At 34.7% G+C, this 20052-nt stretch overlaps 2 protein-coding genes and 1 non-coding gene across 3 annotated transcripts; 1 reads left to right on the plus strand and 2 right to left on the minus strand.

The window, feature by feature from the left end:
• Positions 1 to 1111: 1111 nt before the first annotated feature.
• Positions 1112 to 6921, plus strand: LOC114078375. The gene has a single exon (XM_027919141.1). The coding sequence runs from the start codon at positions 2066 to 2068 to the stop codon at positions 2801 to 2803; it is 738 nt and encodes a 245-aa protein (XP_027774942.1). The 5' UTR covers positions 1112 to 2065; the 3' UTR covers positions 2804 to 6921.
• A 1243-nt stretch (positions 6922 to 8164) lies between these two features.
• On the minus strand, positions 8165 to 19080 carry LOC107028999. The gene is made up of 4 exons (XM_027919142.1): positions 18591 to 19080; positions 13897 to 13975; positions 10580 to 10745; positions 8165 to 10189 (listed from the first exon to the last, which is right to left on the minus strand). The coding sequence occupies exons 1-4, from the start codon at positions 18923 to 18925 to the stop codon at positions 10170 to 10172; spliced, it is 600 nt and encodes a 199-aa protein (XP_027774943.1). The 5' UTR covers positions 18926 to 19080; the 3' UTR covers positions 8165 to 10169.
• LOC114078495 lies at positions 17294 to 17395 on the minus strand. The gene has a single exon (XR_003580176.1). It is a non-coding gene; the product is annotated as a U6 spliceosomal RNA (small nuclear RNA).
• Positions 19081 to 20052: the final 972 nt, after the last annotated feature.

Raw genomic sequence — 20052 nt, forward strand, 5'->3', positions numbered from 1 at the left:
AATAGGACGATAAAGTTACGTTATTTTTTAGTACAAGTACAAACTAAAAAAAGTAACATATAAAATGAGACGCAGAGAATAGCTTTTTGACATACGTGTAAAATATCCATTCTTTTATATGTGAGTTTGAAATGTTCTTTACAAATATTGTCTTTGTTGCCTTCATAAATATATATATTTTTTTTTAAAAAAATGCCTTCATAAATATTTTTTTTTTTAAAAAAAATGCCCGGATTGGGCCATGTGGAATGCTGGGGATGGATGAAAAAACAATTAAATTTGCCGCCTTAACATTCTTTTTATGACCTTTGAGCTGATTTATAGTTTATTAATCTCTATAGTCATGAATAGTGCCTAATGTTGAACCATTAAATTGCGTCTTGCAGCAAGAAACGGGGGATAACGTAATTAAATTCCTTTTTTTTTAAAAAAAAATGCGTAACGAAATTCCTCATATATCATTAGTAAACGCGGTGTTGTATAATGAAAGTAACCTACATATACATCACTCCAGATTGATATTGTTGATTTTATGAATAAATAAGCAGCAATTTTAAAGTTGACTTAGGAAACGGGTTGATTATTATTAATGGTCCAATCTTTTCAAAAGGCACATAAAAATAAATAACAGAAGAGGCATATAAAATAACTCCCAAAGTAACAATCAAATACAGATTAAGCTATTAGAATCCCTTTAACCAACTTGAGTTATTTGCTATTTAATATGATGATGTTAACACCCAAACAAAGCCTTCTAAGTTAAATTTACGAATGTAGTATAACATAAATTGCTTCCAGGATGTGAAGCATCGCACATAGATAGGTTACTACAACCTCTATCTATCTTTACTTATCCAATATATTAAAAACATATATCCAACATTACTTATCTAGTATGGAAAACCAAAGAGATAAAATATCACTTTGTGTCTATTTTTACCTCTTTTTTTACTAAATACTATTCATTCCACAACATTTAAGTGACTTAAGTAATTAATAAGAGTGATATCGTAAAATTACCCTTATATTCATCGTCTCTAAAAGGAATGTGCTAAATCAAAGTAAAGATAAACAAAGGGAGTAAAAGGCTAATTGTCCCATTCAAGGTCTGGTAATGCTTTGAACCAAAATAGTCAGATCTCATCTCTTTTTCTACTATAATAAATCTAATGGCACAAAGTCATTTTCGTTTACAAGTATATCTCAACTCTTTCTCTAATCGCTTGCTTCCAGGTAACAATTTACTGGCACCGGGTATCTACACCAAACTAATATATATCGAAAGTATCGAATAAATCAAAATCACATGTATAAATGATACACGATGTTCTCTGTTCCCCAACTATCTCCATGCTACAATATACTCAAAACTAAAACCAAATGCTAATCACAAAACTATGCTCAGATACTGCAAGTTCACACTTGTACAGTAGTTACACTTCTTAAGCTGAAAGGTATCATAGTCAAATATCAATTCTCCAGGTTGCGTCTCATTGCTGCTTGCTGATTTTCTCAGCAAGAATATAAGAATAAAAAAACATAGCACACGCACAAGATGTTACATCAGCACATTCTTTTATATATAAATCCATTCTTCTCTATCTAATATATATTATCTCACAATTCGATATACTGAATACGACTAAAATAATAATATTTGTATGTTATTATTTGTAGTTAATTTAAGTTGAAAGCACTCAACTTCACCTTTATATAAGATCAAGCTAAGTACTTCAACACTCTTACCCCCTCCACATTTCTGAGACAGTTCACAAGAAAAACCAGGATTGCTGATACTTACCTGGATATGCCAAGTCAAACCTGGACAAGTAAAGAAAGTACTCCCTCTGTTAATTTAAGTTAGATGTACAAATCCTCTAATCGGAGATTCAACCTTAGAAGCAACTCTAAGGACCGCAGTTTATATAATCTGTCTGGAAGTAGCTTGCAAAGAAATTGGTTGTAGCAGAGGTATTCACACACGGTAATTTAACTTTCTACATAAACCATACCTACTCAAATTTCCTCAAAAAGAAGAAAATAATTCTTGTGTGTGTTTTCAACTATGTCCAAAAGTATTCAGATTAATGGCATGTGGAGTAAACTCTCCCACACCCTAGAAAACCACAAAAACACCTGCAAAGAATTGGCCATCATTAATCACAGGCTAGTGAAGCAAATCCAGTACTATGAGACAAAAGCAACTCACTTAGCCATGTTTTATGTCATTTTCCTGCTCATCATTTTCCTGTCAAATTCAAACCCCTCACCCGTCCAATGTAAAAACTGGTGGAAGCCTTTCTCCCTTTCCATTTTGGTTGCACTTACATTTGGTGCCAACTTCATATCAACCCTACTTAAAAGCATCCACATAAAGAATGCTCTAGATATGAACTGGATTGACCAAGGGCTGAGCATTCAAAAGATGGCTAACCTAGAGCGAGCAGCAAAAATCGAAGCAGAATTTATGGACCATCAAAGGAGCAGCAACCCTGTTATCAAAGTTGAAACACACTCCGCAAGTTCAGATGCAGACACTTTAGACCAGAAAGAGAACTACGTTCAATTGCACCATGTTAAAAGTCATGCTGCTTACTCATATACTGATACAGATGGGGAAAGTTCAGCCAGTATGATTGGGGATTTGCCTAGAACATACTCAACCCTGCAGCAACAAAACGTGGATAGAATTTCTGTCTTTCAACAGTATGCAAAAGCTGGAACAACTGTTTCCTTCTTGCTAGCCTACACAGTTCTGGTACTGTACGGATGCCGCTCTTCTGTTTGTGATGGTAACGCATAGTTGGACACACAAGTGAACTGGTAAAGCTCCCATTAATTCCTGAATTATTAACAAATACTTGAAACAATTAGAGCCACTAGGATAATCCTAACCACCATAAATCTAGAGCTTCTTAATATGTGTTTGTGTGAGTGGTTTTTTTTCCCAGCAAACTTATCTGATGCTAAAAGATAATAAAACCACGCAACAAATGGAACCTCTGTATATATACGCCAACAAATATAAAGAAGAGTCTAGTGATTAGGTTACTCCCTCTGTTCCCCAGATAATTCTTACTATTTAGAATAAAAATTGAATGGTTGAACAGAGAAGTTGCTACCAGGGTGTTGTATGAAATGGAGAAAATACTACCAGGGAGTTGTGTGAAATGGAGAAGTTCTGCACCTTAAATAACCAAGTAGCCGCTTCATATTAACAAGGCCGGCTCCACTATAAGGCCACTAAAGCAATGGCTTGGAGCCTGACTTTCTTGTTTGGGGGGGGGGGGATTTTTCCTAAAGATGTATTCCAATATATATTGTTAAGAAAATCTTATGTCCAGTTAAAATTTGAAAAGAGAAATGGAAAAGTTTTCAATGATCGTAGTATCCTTTCTTACGTGGCTAACCATTTTTTTGCCTAATTTATATTTTGATGATTTACATGAACTCACATTATTATTCCTATATTTACTTTTTACATTCCCCTTTCGCAGTATTTACTCACTTATTATTGAACATTTTGAAGTCCCACAAACGGTCAAATCTTCTGCATTATGCAAAATCTTTTTTTTTAAAATAAAGATAATGTTAAATCTATTGTTGTTATTTAACAAAAAAGATTAAATTTACTTTTTGGTGTCTTGTTCAAATTTCAAGCACTGCAACAAGTCAAAAACCATTTCAATATTATTATATCAACTTATTAAAGTCGGCGCAACACTATTTTGATATCATTATATCAACTTCTCGAATTCCAGAGCTAGATTTTATTGTTCGAACTTTATATAATATCTTTTGTTGAAAATCTGCATCGTTTACAGCTTATTTCATAAGGTTTGCATCTAGACGTCACATGTAGAATTGTTATTCAATTTATATATGTCAACTAGAAAAAACTAAGGTTCCTCTATGAAGTTTGGGCCCCCAATCTTGTTGAGACTGTGAAAAATATTGGAGAAGAATATAATTGAATTGTGCGTCTCAATTATACAGAGACCCTATTTATAAACACTACAATGTAATTCTTTACCAAGTAAGATACTATTAACTATTTATACTTTTATTCCTAATCCTCTTCTAAGTAGGATCATATATACATATTCCTATTCTAACTAGGATTCTAACACTCCCCACGAGTTGAAGCATACAAGTCATATGTACTTAGTTTGTTACAGATGTAATTAATACGAGGTCCGGTAAGGAACTAGGTGAAGATATCTGCAAGTTGATCACTTGACTTCACAATTTTTTTGTAACAATATCTCCTGAGACTATATTTTTCTTGACAAAGTGATAATCAATCTCAATGTGCTTAGTCCTCTCACGAAATACTGAATTTGATGCGATAAGAAGGCTCGCTTGATTATCACACACAAGTTTTATCTAATAGATTTCTCCAAATTTTAGTTCTCCCTTTGAGCCAAACTAGCTCACAAGGTGCTACAGCCATTGATCGACATTCTGCTTTTGCACTCGATCGAGCAACCACACTATGTTTCTTACTTTTTCAGGACACCAAATTACCTCCTGCTAAAACACAATATCCAGATTAGAATGTCTATCAGAGGGTGATATTGCCCAATCAGCGTCTATATATCCAATGATATGCTCATAGCCTTGATCCTCGAAGAGTAATCCTTTACTTAGAGCTGACTTTATATATCGTAAAATGTGAATTGCATCTCAATGCCTATTGTATGTGGAAGTCATAAACTGACTTACAACACTCATGCCAAAAGAGATGTCAGGTCTAGTCACGATGAGATAATTCAATTTACCAACCAGCCACCTATACCTTCCATGATCACTAAGTGGCTTCACCTATTGTGGTGAGAGTTTAGCATTCGGATCTATATGAGTGTCAATTGAGCTACTACCATCATTTTTGTCTCCTTGAGAATGTCTAAGTCATATTTGCGTTTAGACATAACAATACCTAATTTAGACTGAGAAACTATAATACCTATAAAATACTTTAATCTGCCAAGGTCTTAGGTCTTTCGTCCGAAAATGCTGAAAAAGATGTTTCAAACTAGTAATACCTTCTTGATCATTGCCAGAGATAACAATATTGTCAACATAGACCACCAAATAAATACACAAAGTTGGTGAAAATGTCGATAAAACACATAGTGATCAGCTCCACTACGAGTCATGTCAAACTCCAAAATTACTGTTGAACTTACCAAACCAGGCTCAAGGAGGTTGTTTCAGACCATACCGCGCAATCAACATACAAGGTTACTAGGCTCCGCCTAGCAACAAAACTAAGTGGTGCTCCATGTAGACTTCTTGCTCAAGATCATCGTGAAAGCACTCTTAATGTCTAACTGATGAAGAGGCCAATGATGAACTAAAGCTATAGATAGAAAAAGACGTATAGATGCTACTTTAGCCATGGGAGAGAAAGTGTCACCAAAATCTAGCCCAAATATTTAAGTATACCCTTTGGCAATATTATGAGTCTTAAGCCGATCAACCTGACCATCTGGACCAACTTTGACCGCATAAACCCAACGACAACCAACAACAGATTTACTTGTAGGAAGCTATGTTGCTCGGACTCTTCAAAAATGTCAACGGTGTGTCTCAGATTCACCAAAAGTAGTTTATTTTTGGAGAACCCGACACGGGTACAACATCAAAAGTGAAGAGTCCGTGCAACTAAGGTAGGAAGGGAAACAAGCTCCCAAGTACCACTCGTATGTAAAGCAGACATTTCATCAATCACAGTCTACCTCCATCTTGGATGAGAAAGTGTTTCACCTAGACTGCCTCCATCTAGGATGAGGAAGTGTTTCACCTAGACTGCCTCCATCTTGGATGAGAAAGTGTTTCACCTGTGGTCTTAGGAATGAAAGTAGAAGACAAAGATGATATAAAGGCATAATGGAGTGATGATAGATGATGAATAACTCAAGAAAGTATAATGTGGGTTAGCATTACGAGTGGAAAGTATACCCTTTTGAAGTGCAATTGGTTGGCTAGGATAAGGCAACTCAAAAGTAAGATCAAGGTTTGACGCATAACATGAATCATCAGGGACTAATGTTGGACACAAATGACAATGATAAGTTAGGAGCTATGGCATTGCAGCGGGCGACATAGAAGCAACCGTAGAGTCCTCAAAATTTGGTACATGTAAAAACTGAGGTATGGACACGGGAGACATAGAAGTAACAATACTCCTCAAAAGTTGGTATAGGTAAGATGTGAGGTATGGGTAAGACTTCAGAGATATCAACATAATCAGAAGATGAATAGTAAGGTTGAGATTCAAAGAATGTGACATCGGCAGACATAAGGTTGCGACAAAGATCAGGTGAATAGCAACGATACTCTTTTTGAGCTCAAAAGTAATCAAGAATAGTTAAGTTAGAGATTATGATTAAACCATAAGTGCTTGATCATCTTAACAACACGAAATGTTTAAGTTAGTAATTATCATTCTACTACTTAAATTTTCCATGCTCTCGATACTAGTCAAGAACTTTCATTTCCTATGCACAAAATTTTCATTCTCATAAACTGGGTTTAAAAGCACAAAAGAATATCAATATCAATCATTATAGTGAGGAAAGCTTATACTATCTATGAACTGCAGATTTACAGAAAGGGGTGATTACCAGATCAAAGGTTTTTACCAGGCCTGTCATCTGAAGAGTTGTTAGTGGGTGCACTCTCTACATGAACAAATGTTTGAATAGTTTTAGATTCCTCAAGTTTTGATATTCTATGTACATAGATCTAATAGTTTGTACAATGACTTGAAAGTTTGGGATGCATTTCAGAACACAGACATGAATGTAAATTATTGTTGGCTATCTCGCAGCAAGATTATCAGTATTTGATGATCTCGGGATTTTTGCAGATATGTAACATGAGATAAAATATGCATCAACAAGCAGTCAAATTTGATCAACAGATGCAGATTAAATATGCTCCAACACAGAGTCAGCATAGATAGAAATGAGAGATCAAGTACACAAAGCTATACACTTTCTTAATCAGAAAAAAGAAAATTTAAGTACAGAAAAACTGAAGGACATTAATCAGAAAAAAGAAAACAGACGCAGACAAAATATTACCTCCATTAGGCATGGATTCCCCCAGTCAGGAGATGAAAAGAACTGTAGCTGAAAATGGAAGGATCCAATAGTCTCATAGGCCACCAATTAGCGTATCAGTAGAAGAACAACACACGTCAAAAGAAGAAAAGTGTGTGGCACCACTTCCTGCAAAATAAACATGAGGCCGTATGAAATTCAGCTAGTACACCATTAGAAGATATTTGCATAAATGAGTGAGTCTTATTGAGTGTAAACAGCTGCAATATTCAATGATTTTTTTCATAACCATGTTGTCCGGGCCATCTTGCACACACCTCAATTCTACAAGGTCCCCACTACCTCCCACCAACACAGGTACTGGTACTGGATAACTCTGTCGACCAAGGCTGGGACAAATGGAAAGAGACCCCCTAGTGTTTTTCAAATTTCAGTAATTTTAATGTGTAACTAGAACATTCAGAAAAATAAGCAGTCTGATACGCTAGTAATTTGAGAAATTCCAATCCTACATTTAATACTTTCCTGTGCTATGTTTAGACAAATTTTTACATTTAGCAGGCGCCTTTTCTTAGATTTGGTTAAGGGTGTCCAGCAAGTGATGTAGATGCACATATATCCAAGGGTAAGATATGTGGTATTAACTGCTTTCGGCAGAACAAATGGAAACACTATTTTCACCTCAACATATTATTATAATCCTGTGGTACCATAAAACTACTTGAAACAAAAGATAACTCAAAGTTATTCGAAGATTTTAGAGGCAAGATTGTGTATTTGTTTGCAGAAAATCACAATCACTAGAAGGATCCCAACCAATCAATAGGGCTCAAAAATATATTCCTTTCACTATTTTATCCTTGTTCTTTTTTGTTAAAAGATAAAAGGATGCTGGATAAGAATGGTTTTGAATCAACAAAGATGAGAATGGTTTTGAATCAACAAACATTGTGTTCGAAAATATTTGTCCCATGGATTGCTAGGGTATTAGCAAGCAAGGGTAATGAAAATATTCCTTTTAGGATTCTTGTGACATTGTCACCTATTTTATAATTATCTCTAATCGCTCATTATCTTAATAAAAACAAATCTTAAAGATGCCTCTCCATAATGCCACCCTATATGACCAAGAAATTTGGTTGTCCTCCATTTCCTTTGTTGAGTTTCATAATTGTCAGCGATGATCAATCTCAATAAAATAGTCTACCTACTAAAAATCGTTAAATCCATTTGCTATTATACAGTAAGACTTTACTAAAAACCTTAAGATCTCTGAACCCCAACACTCATCTACATGGTGATCTTCCACTTTCTAGTTTAAACGGTATTTCTTCCTCCTCTCGTATTCCATAAGAATTTGCTTTATATCCTCTCCAGTCGCTTTTCTACCCACGTTTCAAGATGTCATTGTTATAAATAGGTTGAGGGCAAGATATTGTGCTCGAGGTCTATATCTTTTCTTGCTTTTAAATTAGTATCTCGTTTTGCCATACTTTTACCCTCTTCTCAACTCTTTCAATAATGTGATTCGACATAACACAATCTTTCTAGGTTCGCACCCAATGAAAAACCTAAGTTGCATGAAGCAATTCAACCATTATTGAGGGTCTCAGAATATACTTTATATTTTCAAGCTCGTCTACAAGAATGTTATTCCTTCGATTTATTTTTTCGCCGGATCCATCTGAATTCATATCACTACATGCCTCAAGCATGGAAACTGATCTACTTCAGTATCACATAGGACGGGTTTAAAATCAGCAAATAACAAGTGGGACACTAGTACACTATCTTGTGTCCATTCGTAGGTTTAGAACCCCTCAAATACCTGTCTATCAGTGCTCTATCTATCACTTTAAGTTATGCTTCCACCACTGAAATTAAACATTAGGAACAATAGATGATAAAATTATATGTAAAATCACCAATTTTAAGTCAAGAACAAAAACTCAAACCCCAGTTTCAGCTCATGCTAAAATGGTGCTTCAAAAACCATTCCAGCTTATGACTTTTATTGCTCACATAATTGCAGGCTGTTAAATGAGTCGATCTGAGGAAGGCAATGATCTGCATAAAACAGAAGAGCAACTCACAGGCTCATGATTGCAACAACGAAGAGACTAATACCTGAAGCTTTCAAATGACATATCAGTTCTTTCATTTCTTCTTGTATTTCTGATTTATGATGCTATGACTACTTATATACTTGATATCAAATATGGACACTGTTTTTCTTACTCTCTAACATCATACACTATTATACTTATTGTTTCTATTATACCTAGAGAGAGAAGAAATATTTACTTTGCACCACCAGCTCCACATTTGCTTTTCTTACAATCTCTAACATCATACACTATTATACATATCGTTTCTATTCACCTAGTGAAAGAAGAAATATTTTTACTATGCCCCTTTACCAGCTCAATAATGCAGGGCATACCCTTTGGTGTTACCAGAGAAAATTAGTAGCTTGTTTGAAGTGTGGAAAACAGGAGGTTAAAAGAGCTTAAAGCCAATATGGAGAACTATTCCCAATTGCATAATGTGGACCTTATGGCTTGAAAGGAACATGGCATGCTTTGATGGGAAGAAGTTAAAGATTTCTAGAGTAAAAAATAAATGCATTAAAACTGTACTTTTGGTGTTATAGCACTATTTTTAGATATGATGGATAAGTATTTGTTTTTTGTACTTACTAGGAGATAATATGCAGTATTGAATTACAGAGTTTGCTGTTAAGTACTGTACCTTTTTCTGTACCATCTAGTTTTTAATAAAATGCATACTTATCACAAAACAAAAAAAAGGAGAAAAAAGGTAAATTCAACATACCCAAGCATGTCAGACAGATGCACATAATATCAGGAGAATCTTCAAATTGAAAGAAGGAAGATTTGTTTTCACTCTTACAGAAGAGAGCTATTAATTGAGATGTGAAATAAGTACTAGACATGTTTAAGTCAGCACAAGCAGCAAAAGAAATGAGAGGAGTAGATACTAGATAATTTCAAAGATTTGGACACACAATCAACAATGGAAATAGTCCCCAGTATGTTTTCTTCCAAGTCAGCTTCAACGAGCTTCAAATCATCCAAATCAAATGCTGGTCTTTACAGCTGAGCACAAGAAAAGCAAAAGTTACAGGCATCAAAAACACCATTGAACAACACTCGAGTTGAAATTTGTTGCACTATTTCTACAAATCACTATCATTGGATGCACATATAGATATTTATGAGAGGAAAGATGAGAGAAAATAGTTCAACTTCTGCTTAAAAGATGGATCTTATCATAAAAGCTTTCAACAGAAGCAATAACTTTCAGTCTCTTTGGGTTCAGGTCTGATGCAAAAAAAGAGATCTTAGACTTCTAAATGAGAGAGTTGAAGCAATGAAAATTGAATATGCAAAAGAGTCACTTAACAAGATGAGATTTTTCAATGGCACAAGATCCTACTCCCAAGGAAGCCTCTATTGATCATTAGAATAAAAGCAAGAAAATGCAACCTGGAAAGAGAACCACGAAAAGGTAGAAGCAGCAGTAAAGTGGCGATAGAGCAAGGTGGCCGGACACCACTGAATTAGAAAAATAGAAAGTGGCGATTGAGCAATGCAAATTGCAAATGCAATTTAGACGACAGTATGAGGCCAGTAGTGCTAATTGTTGCATCATCTGCGAGGAAAGTAGTGAAACTATCAAGCTTTAGTTCTATTTGGATCATTGTCCCAAAAAATGAGTGGAAAAAGTCTTGCCATATTTGGAAAATGTTTCATTTGTCCCACTAGATGACCAACATTTAGTATCAAAATTGTGTAGATTTGGTCACAGTAAGAATGCAAAGATTTTTTGGAGGCACACATTTGAGAAATATAGGAGAAGGATATTATTGAATTATTGTGTCTACATTATTATATAAAGATCCTATATATAGACACTACAATACAATTCTTTACCAAGTAGGGTACTATTTACTATTCTTATTCATATTCATATTCTAAGTAGGATTGTATATACCTATTCCTATTATAACACTTCCCTCAAGCTAGTGCATACAAATCATATGTACCTATAGCTTGTTACAAATGTAATTAATACGAGGACCGACGAGGGGCTTGGTGAGACATCACTCGACTTCACAAAATTGACAGTCAATCTCAATGTTTGTAGTCTTCTCATGAAATACTGGATTTGATGCATAATATAAGTCAATCTCAATATGCTAGGTCTTCTCATGAAATACTGAATTTGATGTATAATGTCAATAAAACACAGAGTGATAAAATAACAGTGTTGAACTTCACAAACCAAGCTTGCAAAGACTTATTTCAGACCATAGAGTGACTTGCGTTCATACAATGCTACTAAACTCCCTCTAAGCAACAAAATTAGATGCTTGCTCCATATAGACTTCTTCACGATGCAGCGGTCACCGGAAAGTGATCATAATCTAGTCTAAAGTATATGGTTCATGTTGAAATCAATAGACGAGTCGATATTAAACTAGAAAGTCACCAAAAAACTGGTCAAAACATGCTCATACAACAGTATTAGATTTGATGGTTGAAAGTAATTACAATCTAGGAAATAAAATTATATTGGTAAAGTTGGAACGATGGCATGACCCAACTGAAAATTAGAAATTATATAGGAAAGGTCAAATTGACGGCCAATCCTAATAAAAAAGAGAAATAATATGGGTGAGGTAGGAATTATTGCACGATCCTACTGAAAAAAAGAAATTATAGGTAGGGTTGGAATGATGGCACAACCCTACGCAAATCAAATTTGAGGAGTCACCAAAAAGATGAATGGAACTACGCAAATCAAATCTGAGCAGTCACCAAAAAGACACAATGTTATGCCTCTCCGATATGAGAAAGCAGTTCAAAAAAAATTCATGGTACTACGCAAATTAATTGTGAAAAATAGTACGAGATACACAGAGCTACGCAAATCAGATATGAAAAGAAAAAGTAGTCACCGAAAGGATGGCACAGTGCTATACCAATAAAATATGAAAAGGCAGTCACCGAAAGATGGCACGGTGCTACACAAATTAAATATGAAAAAATAGTCATCGAAAAGCTGACACAGTGCTACGCAATCAGATATAAAAAAAATAGCCACCGAAAAGATGGCACGGTGCTTCAAAAATTAGATATGAAAAAGTAGTCACCGAAAAGATGGCACGGTGCTACACATATACCGATGTATATGGGGCTGACACAAAACACCCTAGAAACTCATTGAAAATTGACGCACGATGACTAATCTGACTGAGTTTTTCTTACCTTGAATATGGGGTTCAAGCATATAATCATTAGCCAGACGGGCGGCATATAGGGGTAATAGCCACCTGCGGGCAGCAAAAGCTCTTTGATTCTATATCAAGTTCGCAGAGGCTCTGATACCATGTGAGAAGTATAAGAGAAATATTATTGAATTGTTGTGTCTAGATTATTATATAAAAGCCCTATTTAGAGACTATAATACAATTCTTCACCGAGTAGGATACTATTTATTATTGCTATTCCTATTCCTATTTCTATTCTAAGTAGAATTGTATAAAAATATTCTTATTCTAACACACACTATTTACAGTTTAGTTGGATGTAACAAAATGCTAGAATCATTTCAAGACCAACTCACTAATGTCGTTATATTGATGCAACCATAGCACTTTCTCATAGAATCCATGCATTAAATTCAAACAGAAGCAAAAGATGTACACTTTCGAATTTCTTTTATTTTTCAATCAAACCAAACGAACAAAGAAAATACTCTTGTTTTGCTATATCCCCAAAAGGCAAAAACAAGTGTTTTCCCCTTGATCTCCTCTCTTCTCTTCCCTTCCTTTACTTTCCGTAGTTTTCAAACAAATGATTACGTTCACAATAAACCAGAAAATGTTGATGACGTGAACATGATGGAAAGGGCTTTATTTGAAATTTATGATCGACAACATCTACCAACTTCAGCTACTTTTGGACATAACCATATCAAATATAACTCTATCCATTGAATAAGTAAGGGTATGTAGACAAAGGGACGATTCTTCAGGTGATGGGTTAATCAAAATATATATTTTGGTAGTTAGCTCCCTTCTAAATAACCTTATATTATCTAGATTGACAAACTTCTTTATGTAACATCTGAATTCAGTGGCTAAATATGGCTGTTGCTGATTTACAGGGTGTTTGAGTCTAGGAAAATGTTTATATGAAGATGTCATATCTTTAAATGCATGAATAAAGCTTACAAAGAAGAAAAGAGACAGCAAACTTTTATTTGGCATGACAAAAGAAGGCCAGAAGTGACACTGCGACTGTATCGCTACATCTCTATTAAGCTATTATCCTAAAGCGCATGGCAGGTAAACCCAATACCGAATATAGGATGGAGTAAATATCCTTATTCAAACATAATATGTATCATTAAATGACCAAACTGTCATGACTACTTGAACTAGACTAACAAAGTGAGGAAAAACATTGGTGATAATCGAGAGACAAAATGGATGGCCCAGTTTGCGCAATGACAAATCACATTGCCACTCTACAGTCAACCGAAAGGGACAGAAAAAGTTTTAATCGCAATATTAACAAGAACAACATGAACTAAGAAGCATGTTATGGCAATCAGTACCCAAGTTTCCAAGAACAAATTTATAGAAAGCAATAAGATCTAGACACTGTTTGAACTGAAGTGATACTACTCTGCTGTTGGACATGGTTGTCCTCTAGGGATCAAACATTCATCACTCCCATAAGTAGTAAAAGAGGGAAAAACAAAATCAAATAAACTATAAAAAAAAAAAAAGTACCAAGAGCCTGGAGATTCTGCATCTCATGATTGTCACACCTTGCCTTCCGCTGTATTCTCGGCCTAGAAAACCACATCCCCTAAGCCATGTCACATGTCAATCATCAGAAGTCAATCAACTCATGCCAGAGTCTTAGAATGAAAAAGTGACCACTAAGAGCAAGTTAAATTAAATCCTTAAAATAGTTATATTATCAAATTTACCAATTCATGCAGCCAATCATGCTAAGCATAATCTTACTAATAAAAGTTAATCCAGAAAGTGCAATAACATACATATGAAGGTGCAATAACATGATGATAAAGAAAAGGAGACCATTACTTTAATAAGCTCAGAACCTAATTCCTATCAAAAGTTGACATGATGGAGAGTGATCTTTCCTAAGAGCAACAAGTAGGTAACTTTGTTCTGAAATTTTCTGAACGTAATAAGAGATCTTTTATTTTCAATGAGGTCTGTGTGACGCTAGTTATTTCGATCAAGAAGCAAGTACAACATCACGCATATGCCCAAGGATGGAATATAAAGAAACTGTCCTTTCTAGTTTTATCGCACACCCGACCAATATCGTTTTGGAAATTTCAGTCCAGCTGATCTGGTCTCTAGTCAATGTCCACCTTGCTAAATTCCTCATTCCTAAGCTTCCGATTCCCACTTCCCCCAGCTCTAAGTTCAACAAGCCTGAATCTTGTGTGATGCAAATATCATCCATATATAAACCACTTACCACCCTAATCGCTTTGTACAAGTTACAAATGGAGCAAAAGACTAATCAAATACGAGAAAAAATAAAGGAAGGGCTATGTAGTTTTAAGTCAATTTTTTATGAGTATTTAAATCCTTTTTTCTTTGCAATCTTCTTGATATCACAATAATAGTTGCATTGCCCCGGCCCATGCGCTAGGGAGACAAAAGGTTGTCTTATTTACAAAGAGGAAGACAATATCAGAGACAGGAAGAAGTATTTATATGTAGACCGATAGTATAATAAATATGGAGTGCTAAAATCCCTTACCAACAGGAAAATAATAACACCTTTCATTCAGTACGGAAAAATAAATAGATGAAAAACGGGTCCCATCTTTTCTTCTTCTTCTTTTTAAAAATGCTAACACAAGAATTGCTTGCTCTAAGCAAAAAAAGTAAACATTTATTGCACCTCCTAATCATTTATATCATTTTACTCCCACATCACTTTGGGTCTCCAAATCTCTTTAACCCTTAGTGAGTTAATTCCTGCATCTTCCCCAGTTCCACAGAAACGGAAATTCAAGACCGAGTTTGTGTGGCAACATCATAAGTTCTACTTACCCATTATCACTAGAGATTTTGAGAGAATTAAAGAACTAGAGAGAATTCAACTGAAGTACTTGATTTTTTCCCTCAAGCTTATTGAGATTTATGCTAATTACACAGACAATAGCTTTGTTTTACGCTTAATTACATATCATTATCAAGGTATAATCACAGCAATCAATATAAACCTAATAACTCAATCTATACAGATTTAAGCATGTAGCAATTTAAAGCAATCCAATCCAGACAACAAAGAATAATCTTCACTCTTCAGCATGATTTTCAACACTGCACCTCAACCTAAAGCATATAAGTCAAAGGCACCAGGCGAATTTAAGGTCCACCAAGCCTAAGGGACTTGGTTAGAAAAACTATTAGTTGATCATTTGAGCTGATGAAACTTGTGAGAATGCATCTGACTTCAATCTTACGGTGAATAAATCATTGGTGGAATAAATGACAATTTCACCTTTATGATGTGTTTTCATTTAAAAAAATTCAGGAATTAGACAATGAAGAGAAACTTGATTAAAGCATCAGTTTCATCTGTCCAACACCAATAATATTCACACCTACTATCAATATATCTTGTGCAATACATATTATAACATAATAAGAATAATTTCACTTTATTCAAAGTACATAGCCTTTAACTTTTCATAAGGTACAATTCTAGTCATGACCACAGCAATAAAACCTAACTAAATAAATCTAAATCACTACAAATCAATACTAATTTTCTACTAGAAACTGTTAAGCAATCTAGACATTGAATAAACTTCAAAAACCATCAGCACTGGCTATTTTAAGTCTCCCTCCCCTCCACCCCACCTGACCCCAACCCACACACGTTAAAGTTGAGGTTCTAGTTACAAGGTGCTCCGGCAGAAATGTTTTTCTCTTCACATGTACTTCATCATAGTATTATTTCATCTTATTTGGCAAAAGTTGTACCGATATGTAATTTTCTTAAAGCCGAGTCTCCCTACTTGCAGCAACATTCATTAGCCAGTTCTTTCTTTCTTCTGAAGCATTTTTAATGCAACTGTCTCCGACCACTTGTGAAAGCTATGAAAGTTATCTTCCATTCATCTCAAGGGAATTGAAAAAAGAGAAGCTGACTCACCCATGCTTGATACTCTGATCCATGGATTCACACACCAGGTCTTTGCTGTCCAACTAGCAATAGGGTCAGGCGAAGTCACCCTCCTCTCGAGCTTTCCCTAGGCACGTCTACAGGAACCCTTTCCTCTTTGAAATGTGGCCCATCGAAAGTCATGAACTTTGGCTCTTTCTCTCCTTTCAACCTTCTACTTCCTCTATCCACCGTCACAACTAGTGTCTATAGTATCTCAGTGTATGGAATAAATGTTTAGCTTCCTGGCTTCTAGTGAGAAGTAGGACCTTTTTCTAGGATCCATTTATCTTCATCTCTAGGCTCAGTAGTCTTCTTTTTCTTTGTTTAATTCTTCATCTTCTTTGGAGCCTCACGTTCCTCTTTTCTCAGACCTCTGTTGCATAAGGGTAACTCTTAAACCTACTTGGGTTATTTTTTCTTGCTCGTTTCACGATGGCCTCCACATCTACACTTGTAATACATTATTTTCCCAATTTAGTAATTTCATTTTTGTCAACGACTATTTCCTTCCTCTTCAAACTTCGATAGTTCCCTCTTCCAATCTATTTACTTCTTCTTCATATGTTCTATCAATTTTTTCAACATCCTCTTCAAGAGTTTCTTCCTTATCCACTCTACCAATTGCTTCTTTATTATCCGCCATAAGATTTTTATCCTTGTCTTCCTTACTAGTTAATTGCTCTACTTGAACACTCAACGGTCCACTATACCACTCAAGTGATCGACCTACCAATCAATATGTCATTTACATTTGTTATCTCATCCAAAATCTTGTTACACAAGTTAATTACATGGGAAAGTTTGACTGATGAATAACTCAAATTAGTATACTCAGACATAGCACTGCAACAACAGGAACAAGTGGGACTATGCATGAGTATAAATCCTTCATATGAGAGTCCTCCAATACTAGTTTAATGCCTACCATGCTCTATAAAGTCTCGTACTCGTGCCTTTCATGTGAGAATTGAGCATTTCGTCATTTGTGTGTTGTCATTCTTGCACAAGAGGCATGCTAATTTTCTTTGTATCATTCCAATTTTTATCGGATGTCCCCGAAGGGGCATGTGAGAATTGACTAACCAAGTCGCACCACTGGTTGCTTCTTTCAATCAATCAATATTCTTATCTAGCTTGTCTTTCAAATCCTCACAACTAGTCAAAATGACTCTTTTTACTGCCAAAGCCTTTGAAACTCAGTGATGATGGGTCCGAAGAAAATATCAGAGGAACAGACTACTATAACGTAGATAACGTGCATTTCATCATTCAAATAACAATCAATTTCCAAGAAACAAAAGAACACAGTGAATTCTTCTGATCCCCACCTTAACAAAGACCCTAGTCCAGCACTATGAGGAACTCTGACCACTAGAATGAATTTCTTACAGAAGCTTTTTTTCCTTTTACATTTTTTATCCGGTATCAGATATCTTTTTCAGAAAAATCAGTCAATCAAAGAAGCATAATAATTAACAAAAACAACAGGCAAATATCAGCTAACCGACATCTGCTTCCCATATAATTCAAATCCAATTGAATGCTAGGTATTCAGTTCCTTAAGCGAACGATCCAAAAATCCATACCATCGTTTGCTCATTCTATAGTGCAAATTAGACAAACACAACCTATAAAACACATCCTGGTGCCTCAAAATATACCATCCACTCTAACCCAAAGTCAATCCATCTTTATCAAAAGTCGCAGAATAATATTGAAAAGCTTCAAGCTTTTTCCCATACACAATCGGTTCTATGGTTTCTTTATAAAACACAACAGTTTTTCAAGTTTACTCAGCAGAAACCAAAAGGAAACAAATAGTCCATGTTATTACTATCATACCAGAAAGTAGCTTTTGGATCCCATATGTTCCTCAGCATTCAATTGTCATTCTTTAGCTACAAAACTCAAAACTCAATTGGTAAAATTGTTAAATTCATTCTTCATAAAGACTATCAAATTAGCTGAAGGCATTGAAGATCAATGATTGATCCTTCAAAACATAAACTGAGTAATTAATTTAATCAAATTAATCTTTCATTCCCATATCAAACCTTTTCCTCTCTTATTTCAAAAGACACTATGTATGATATACAATTAATTTACTTTTTGTTAGGGAAAATACACCACATTGAATTCAATAATATCACCAATATTTCCTGCTGACACTGTAACAAAGAACTAATCCAAACACAGCTAGATTTTCAGAAGATATTCATTTTTAATACTGAGCCTAAGCAATTAGATTAATTATACTCACCAGAACCAGCAGATATCGAGGAACTGAGGAAGGACACCTCTGACAACAAGATACGGACCTTCAACAGAGAGTATTATCTTCACGTATCTAACGAAATCCTGAGAGATTAAACTTCTCCGGACCTCAGCTCCGTTTGTAAATATGACGATCTCAGAGGGCATTCCATACTGATGATTGCGATTGAGGAATAGGGAAGCAGGAATCTCTGTACTGTCGTAAGGATTCACTCGAACTGTGTAGCCATACAGCGAGGTTGAGGCCCCCAACATGCGAAGCTCCTTCATAGAGATCAACCATGGCGTTTCGTTTTGGATTCTCGCAATTCGATTTCCCATACTGAAGTTGAAGATTAGGATTTGGAGATGAAGATTCGATAGATTATAAGGAGAATGCAAATGCTCTGCTCTGCTACTACGTAGTCCAGAGTCCAGTCCGAGTGGGTAATGCAAACGTCAAGTTGATTTTGCCCTTTGGAAAACACAAAAAACTAACCAAACCAATTTTCCTTTTTTGGCGCAGATTTTCCAAATAATGTTTATTCTATTATTTGCTATTATTTGATAAATATTTTAAATTTTTAAATAATAATTTTTTAATATTTGATCAAATTTTATTATTTGAGGTTTTTTGAAAATTGAAATTTCATATCAAATTTTTATCTTTTACAAAAATATTCTTGTTTGTGTTATATTACATAATTTTTTACGTGTATATCAAAATAGTGAAATATTCAATGAATGTTAAATGATAATGTGGTTGTTGACAAAAATGATGAACAATTAGCTTAGGATAATAGAGTCGTGTGTTTTGTCTATTTCACGATGTATGAAATGATGTGCACTCACTTCAAACTAACACATTGCTCTAGTGTCATGGACACTATTTGTTATTATTGCATCGAAGATCCAATTGACTTGTAATACAAATTTATGGTTAGTTTTGATAGTTTTTAAAATTATGAGTATAAATCATATTTTTCTAAAAAAATGAAATATATTTCCCAAATAGTATGGTCAAACATATGGTGAAATTTTATCCAAATCTATGATTAAACGCTACCAGTTTAACATGACGACAATTTTTTTTTCCTTTTTTACCCTTCCCGAGGGTTTCCTCGTGCTTCACTCTTTTTTGGAAGTTCGTGACTTTTGATTTTACATAATGGATACATACCAAAAGTCCACTTACATTAGATTCATTCGAGTTTCTAATTTTATTTTCTAACAGAAAAAAATTATTTTAGGTTCTAAACAAATTAAATTTGATCAATAAAACAAACAAATATCCAATTTGAGATAAATAAAATCTGGACATAAATAATATAATATAAGATAAAATTTTAATTGATTGAAGTCCTAATTATTTGGTATTAAAGAAATTTTCATAAATATGTTATCAAGTAACTCTCTATATTATATGTCGTTGATGATATTAATAGACTAATATATTATTATCTAAGTCC

Source organism: Solanum pennellii, chromosome 8 (genome assembly GCF_001406875.1).
Source record: "Solanum pennellii chromosome 8, SPENNV200".
Lineage (NCBI taxonomy): Eukaryota > Viridiplantae > Streptophyta > Magnoliopsida > Solanales > Solanaceae > Solanum > Solanum pennellii.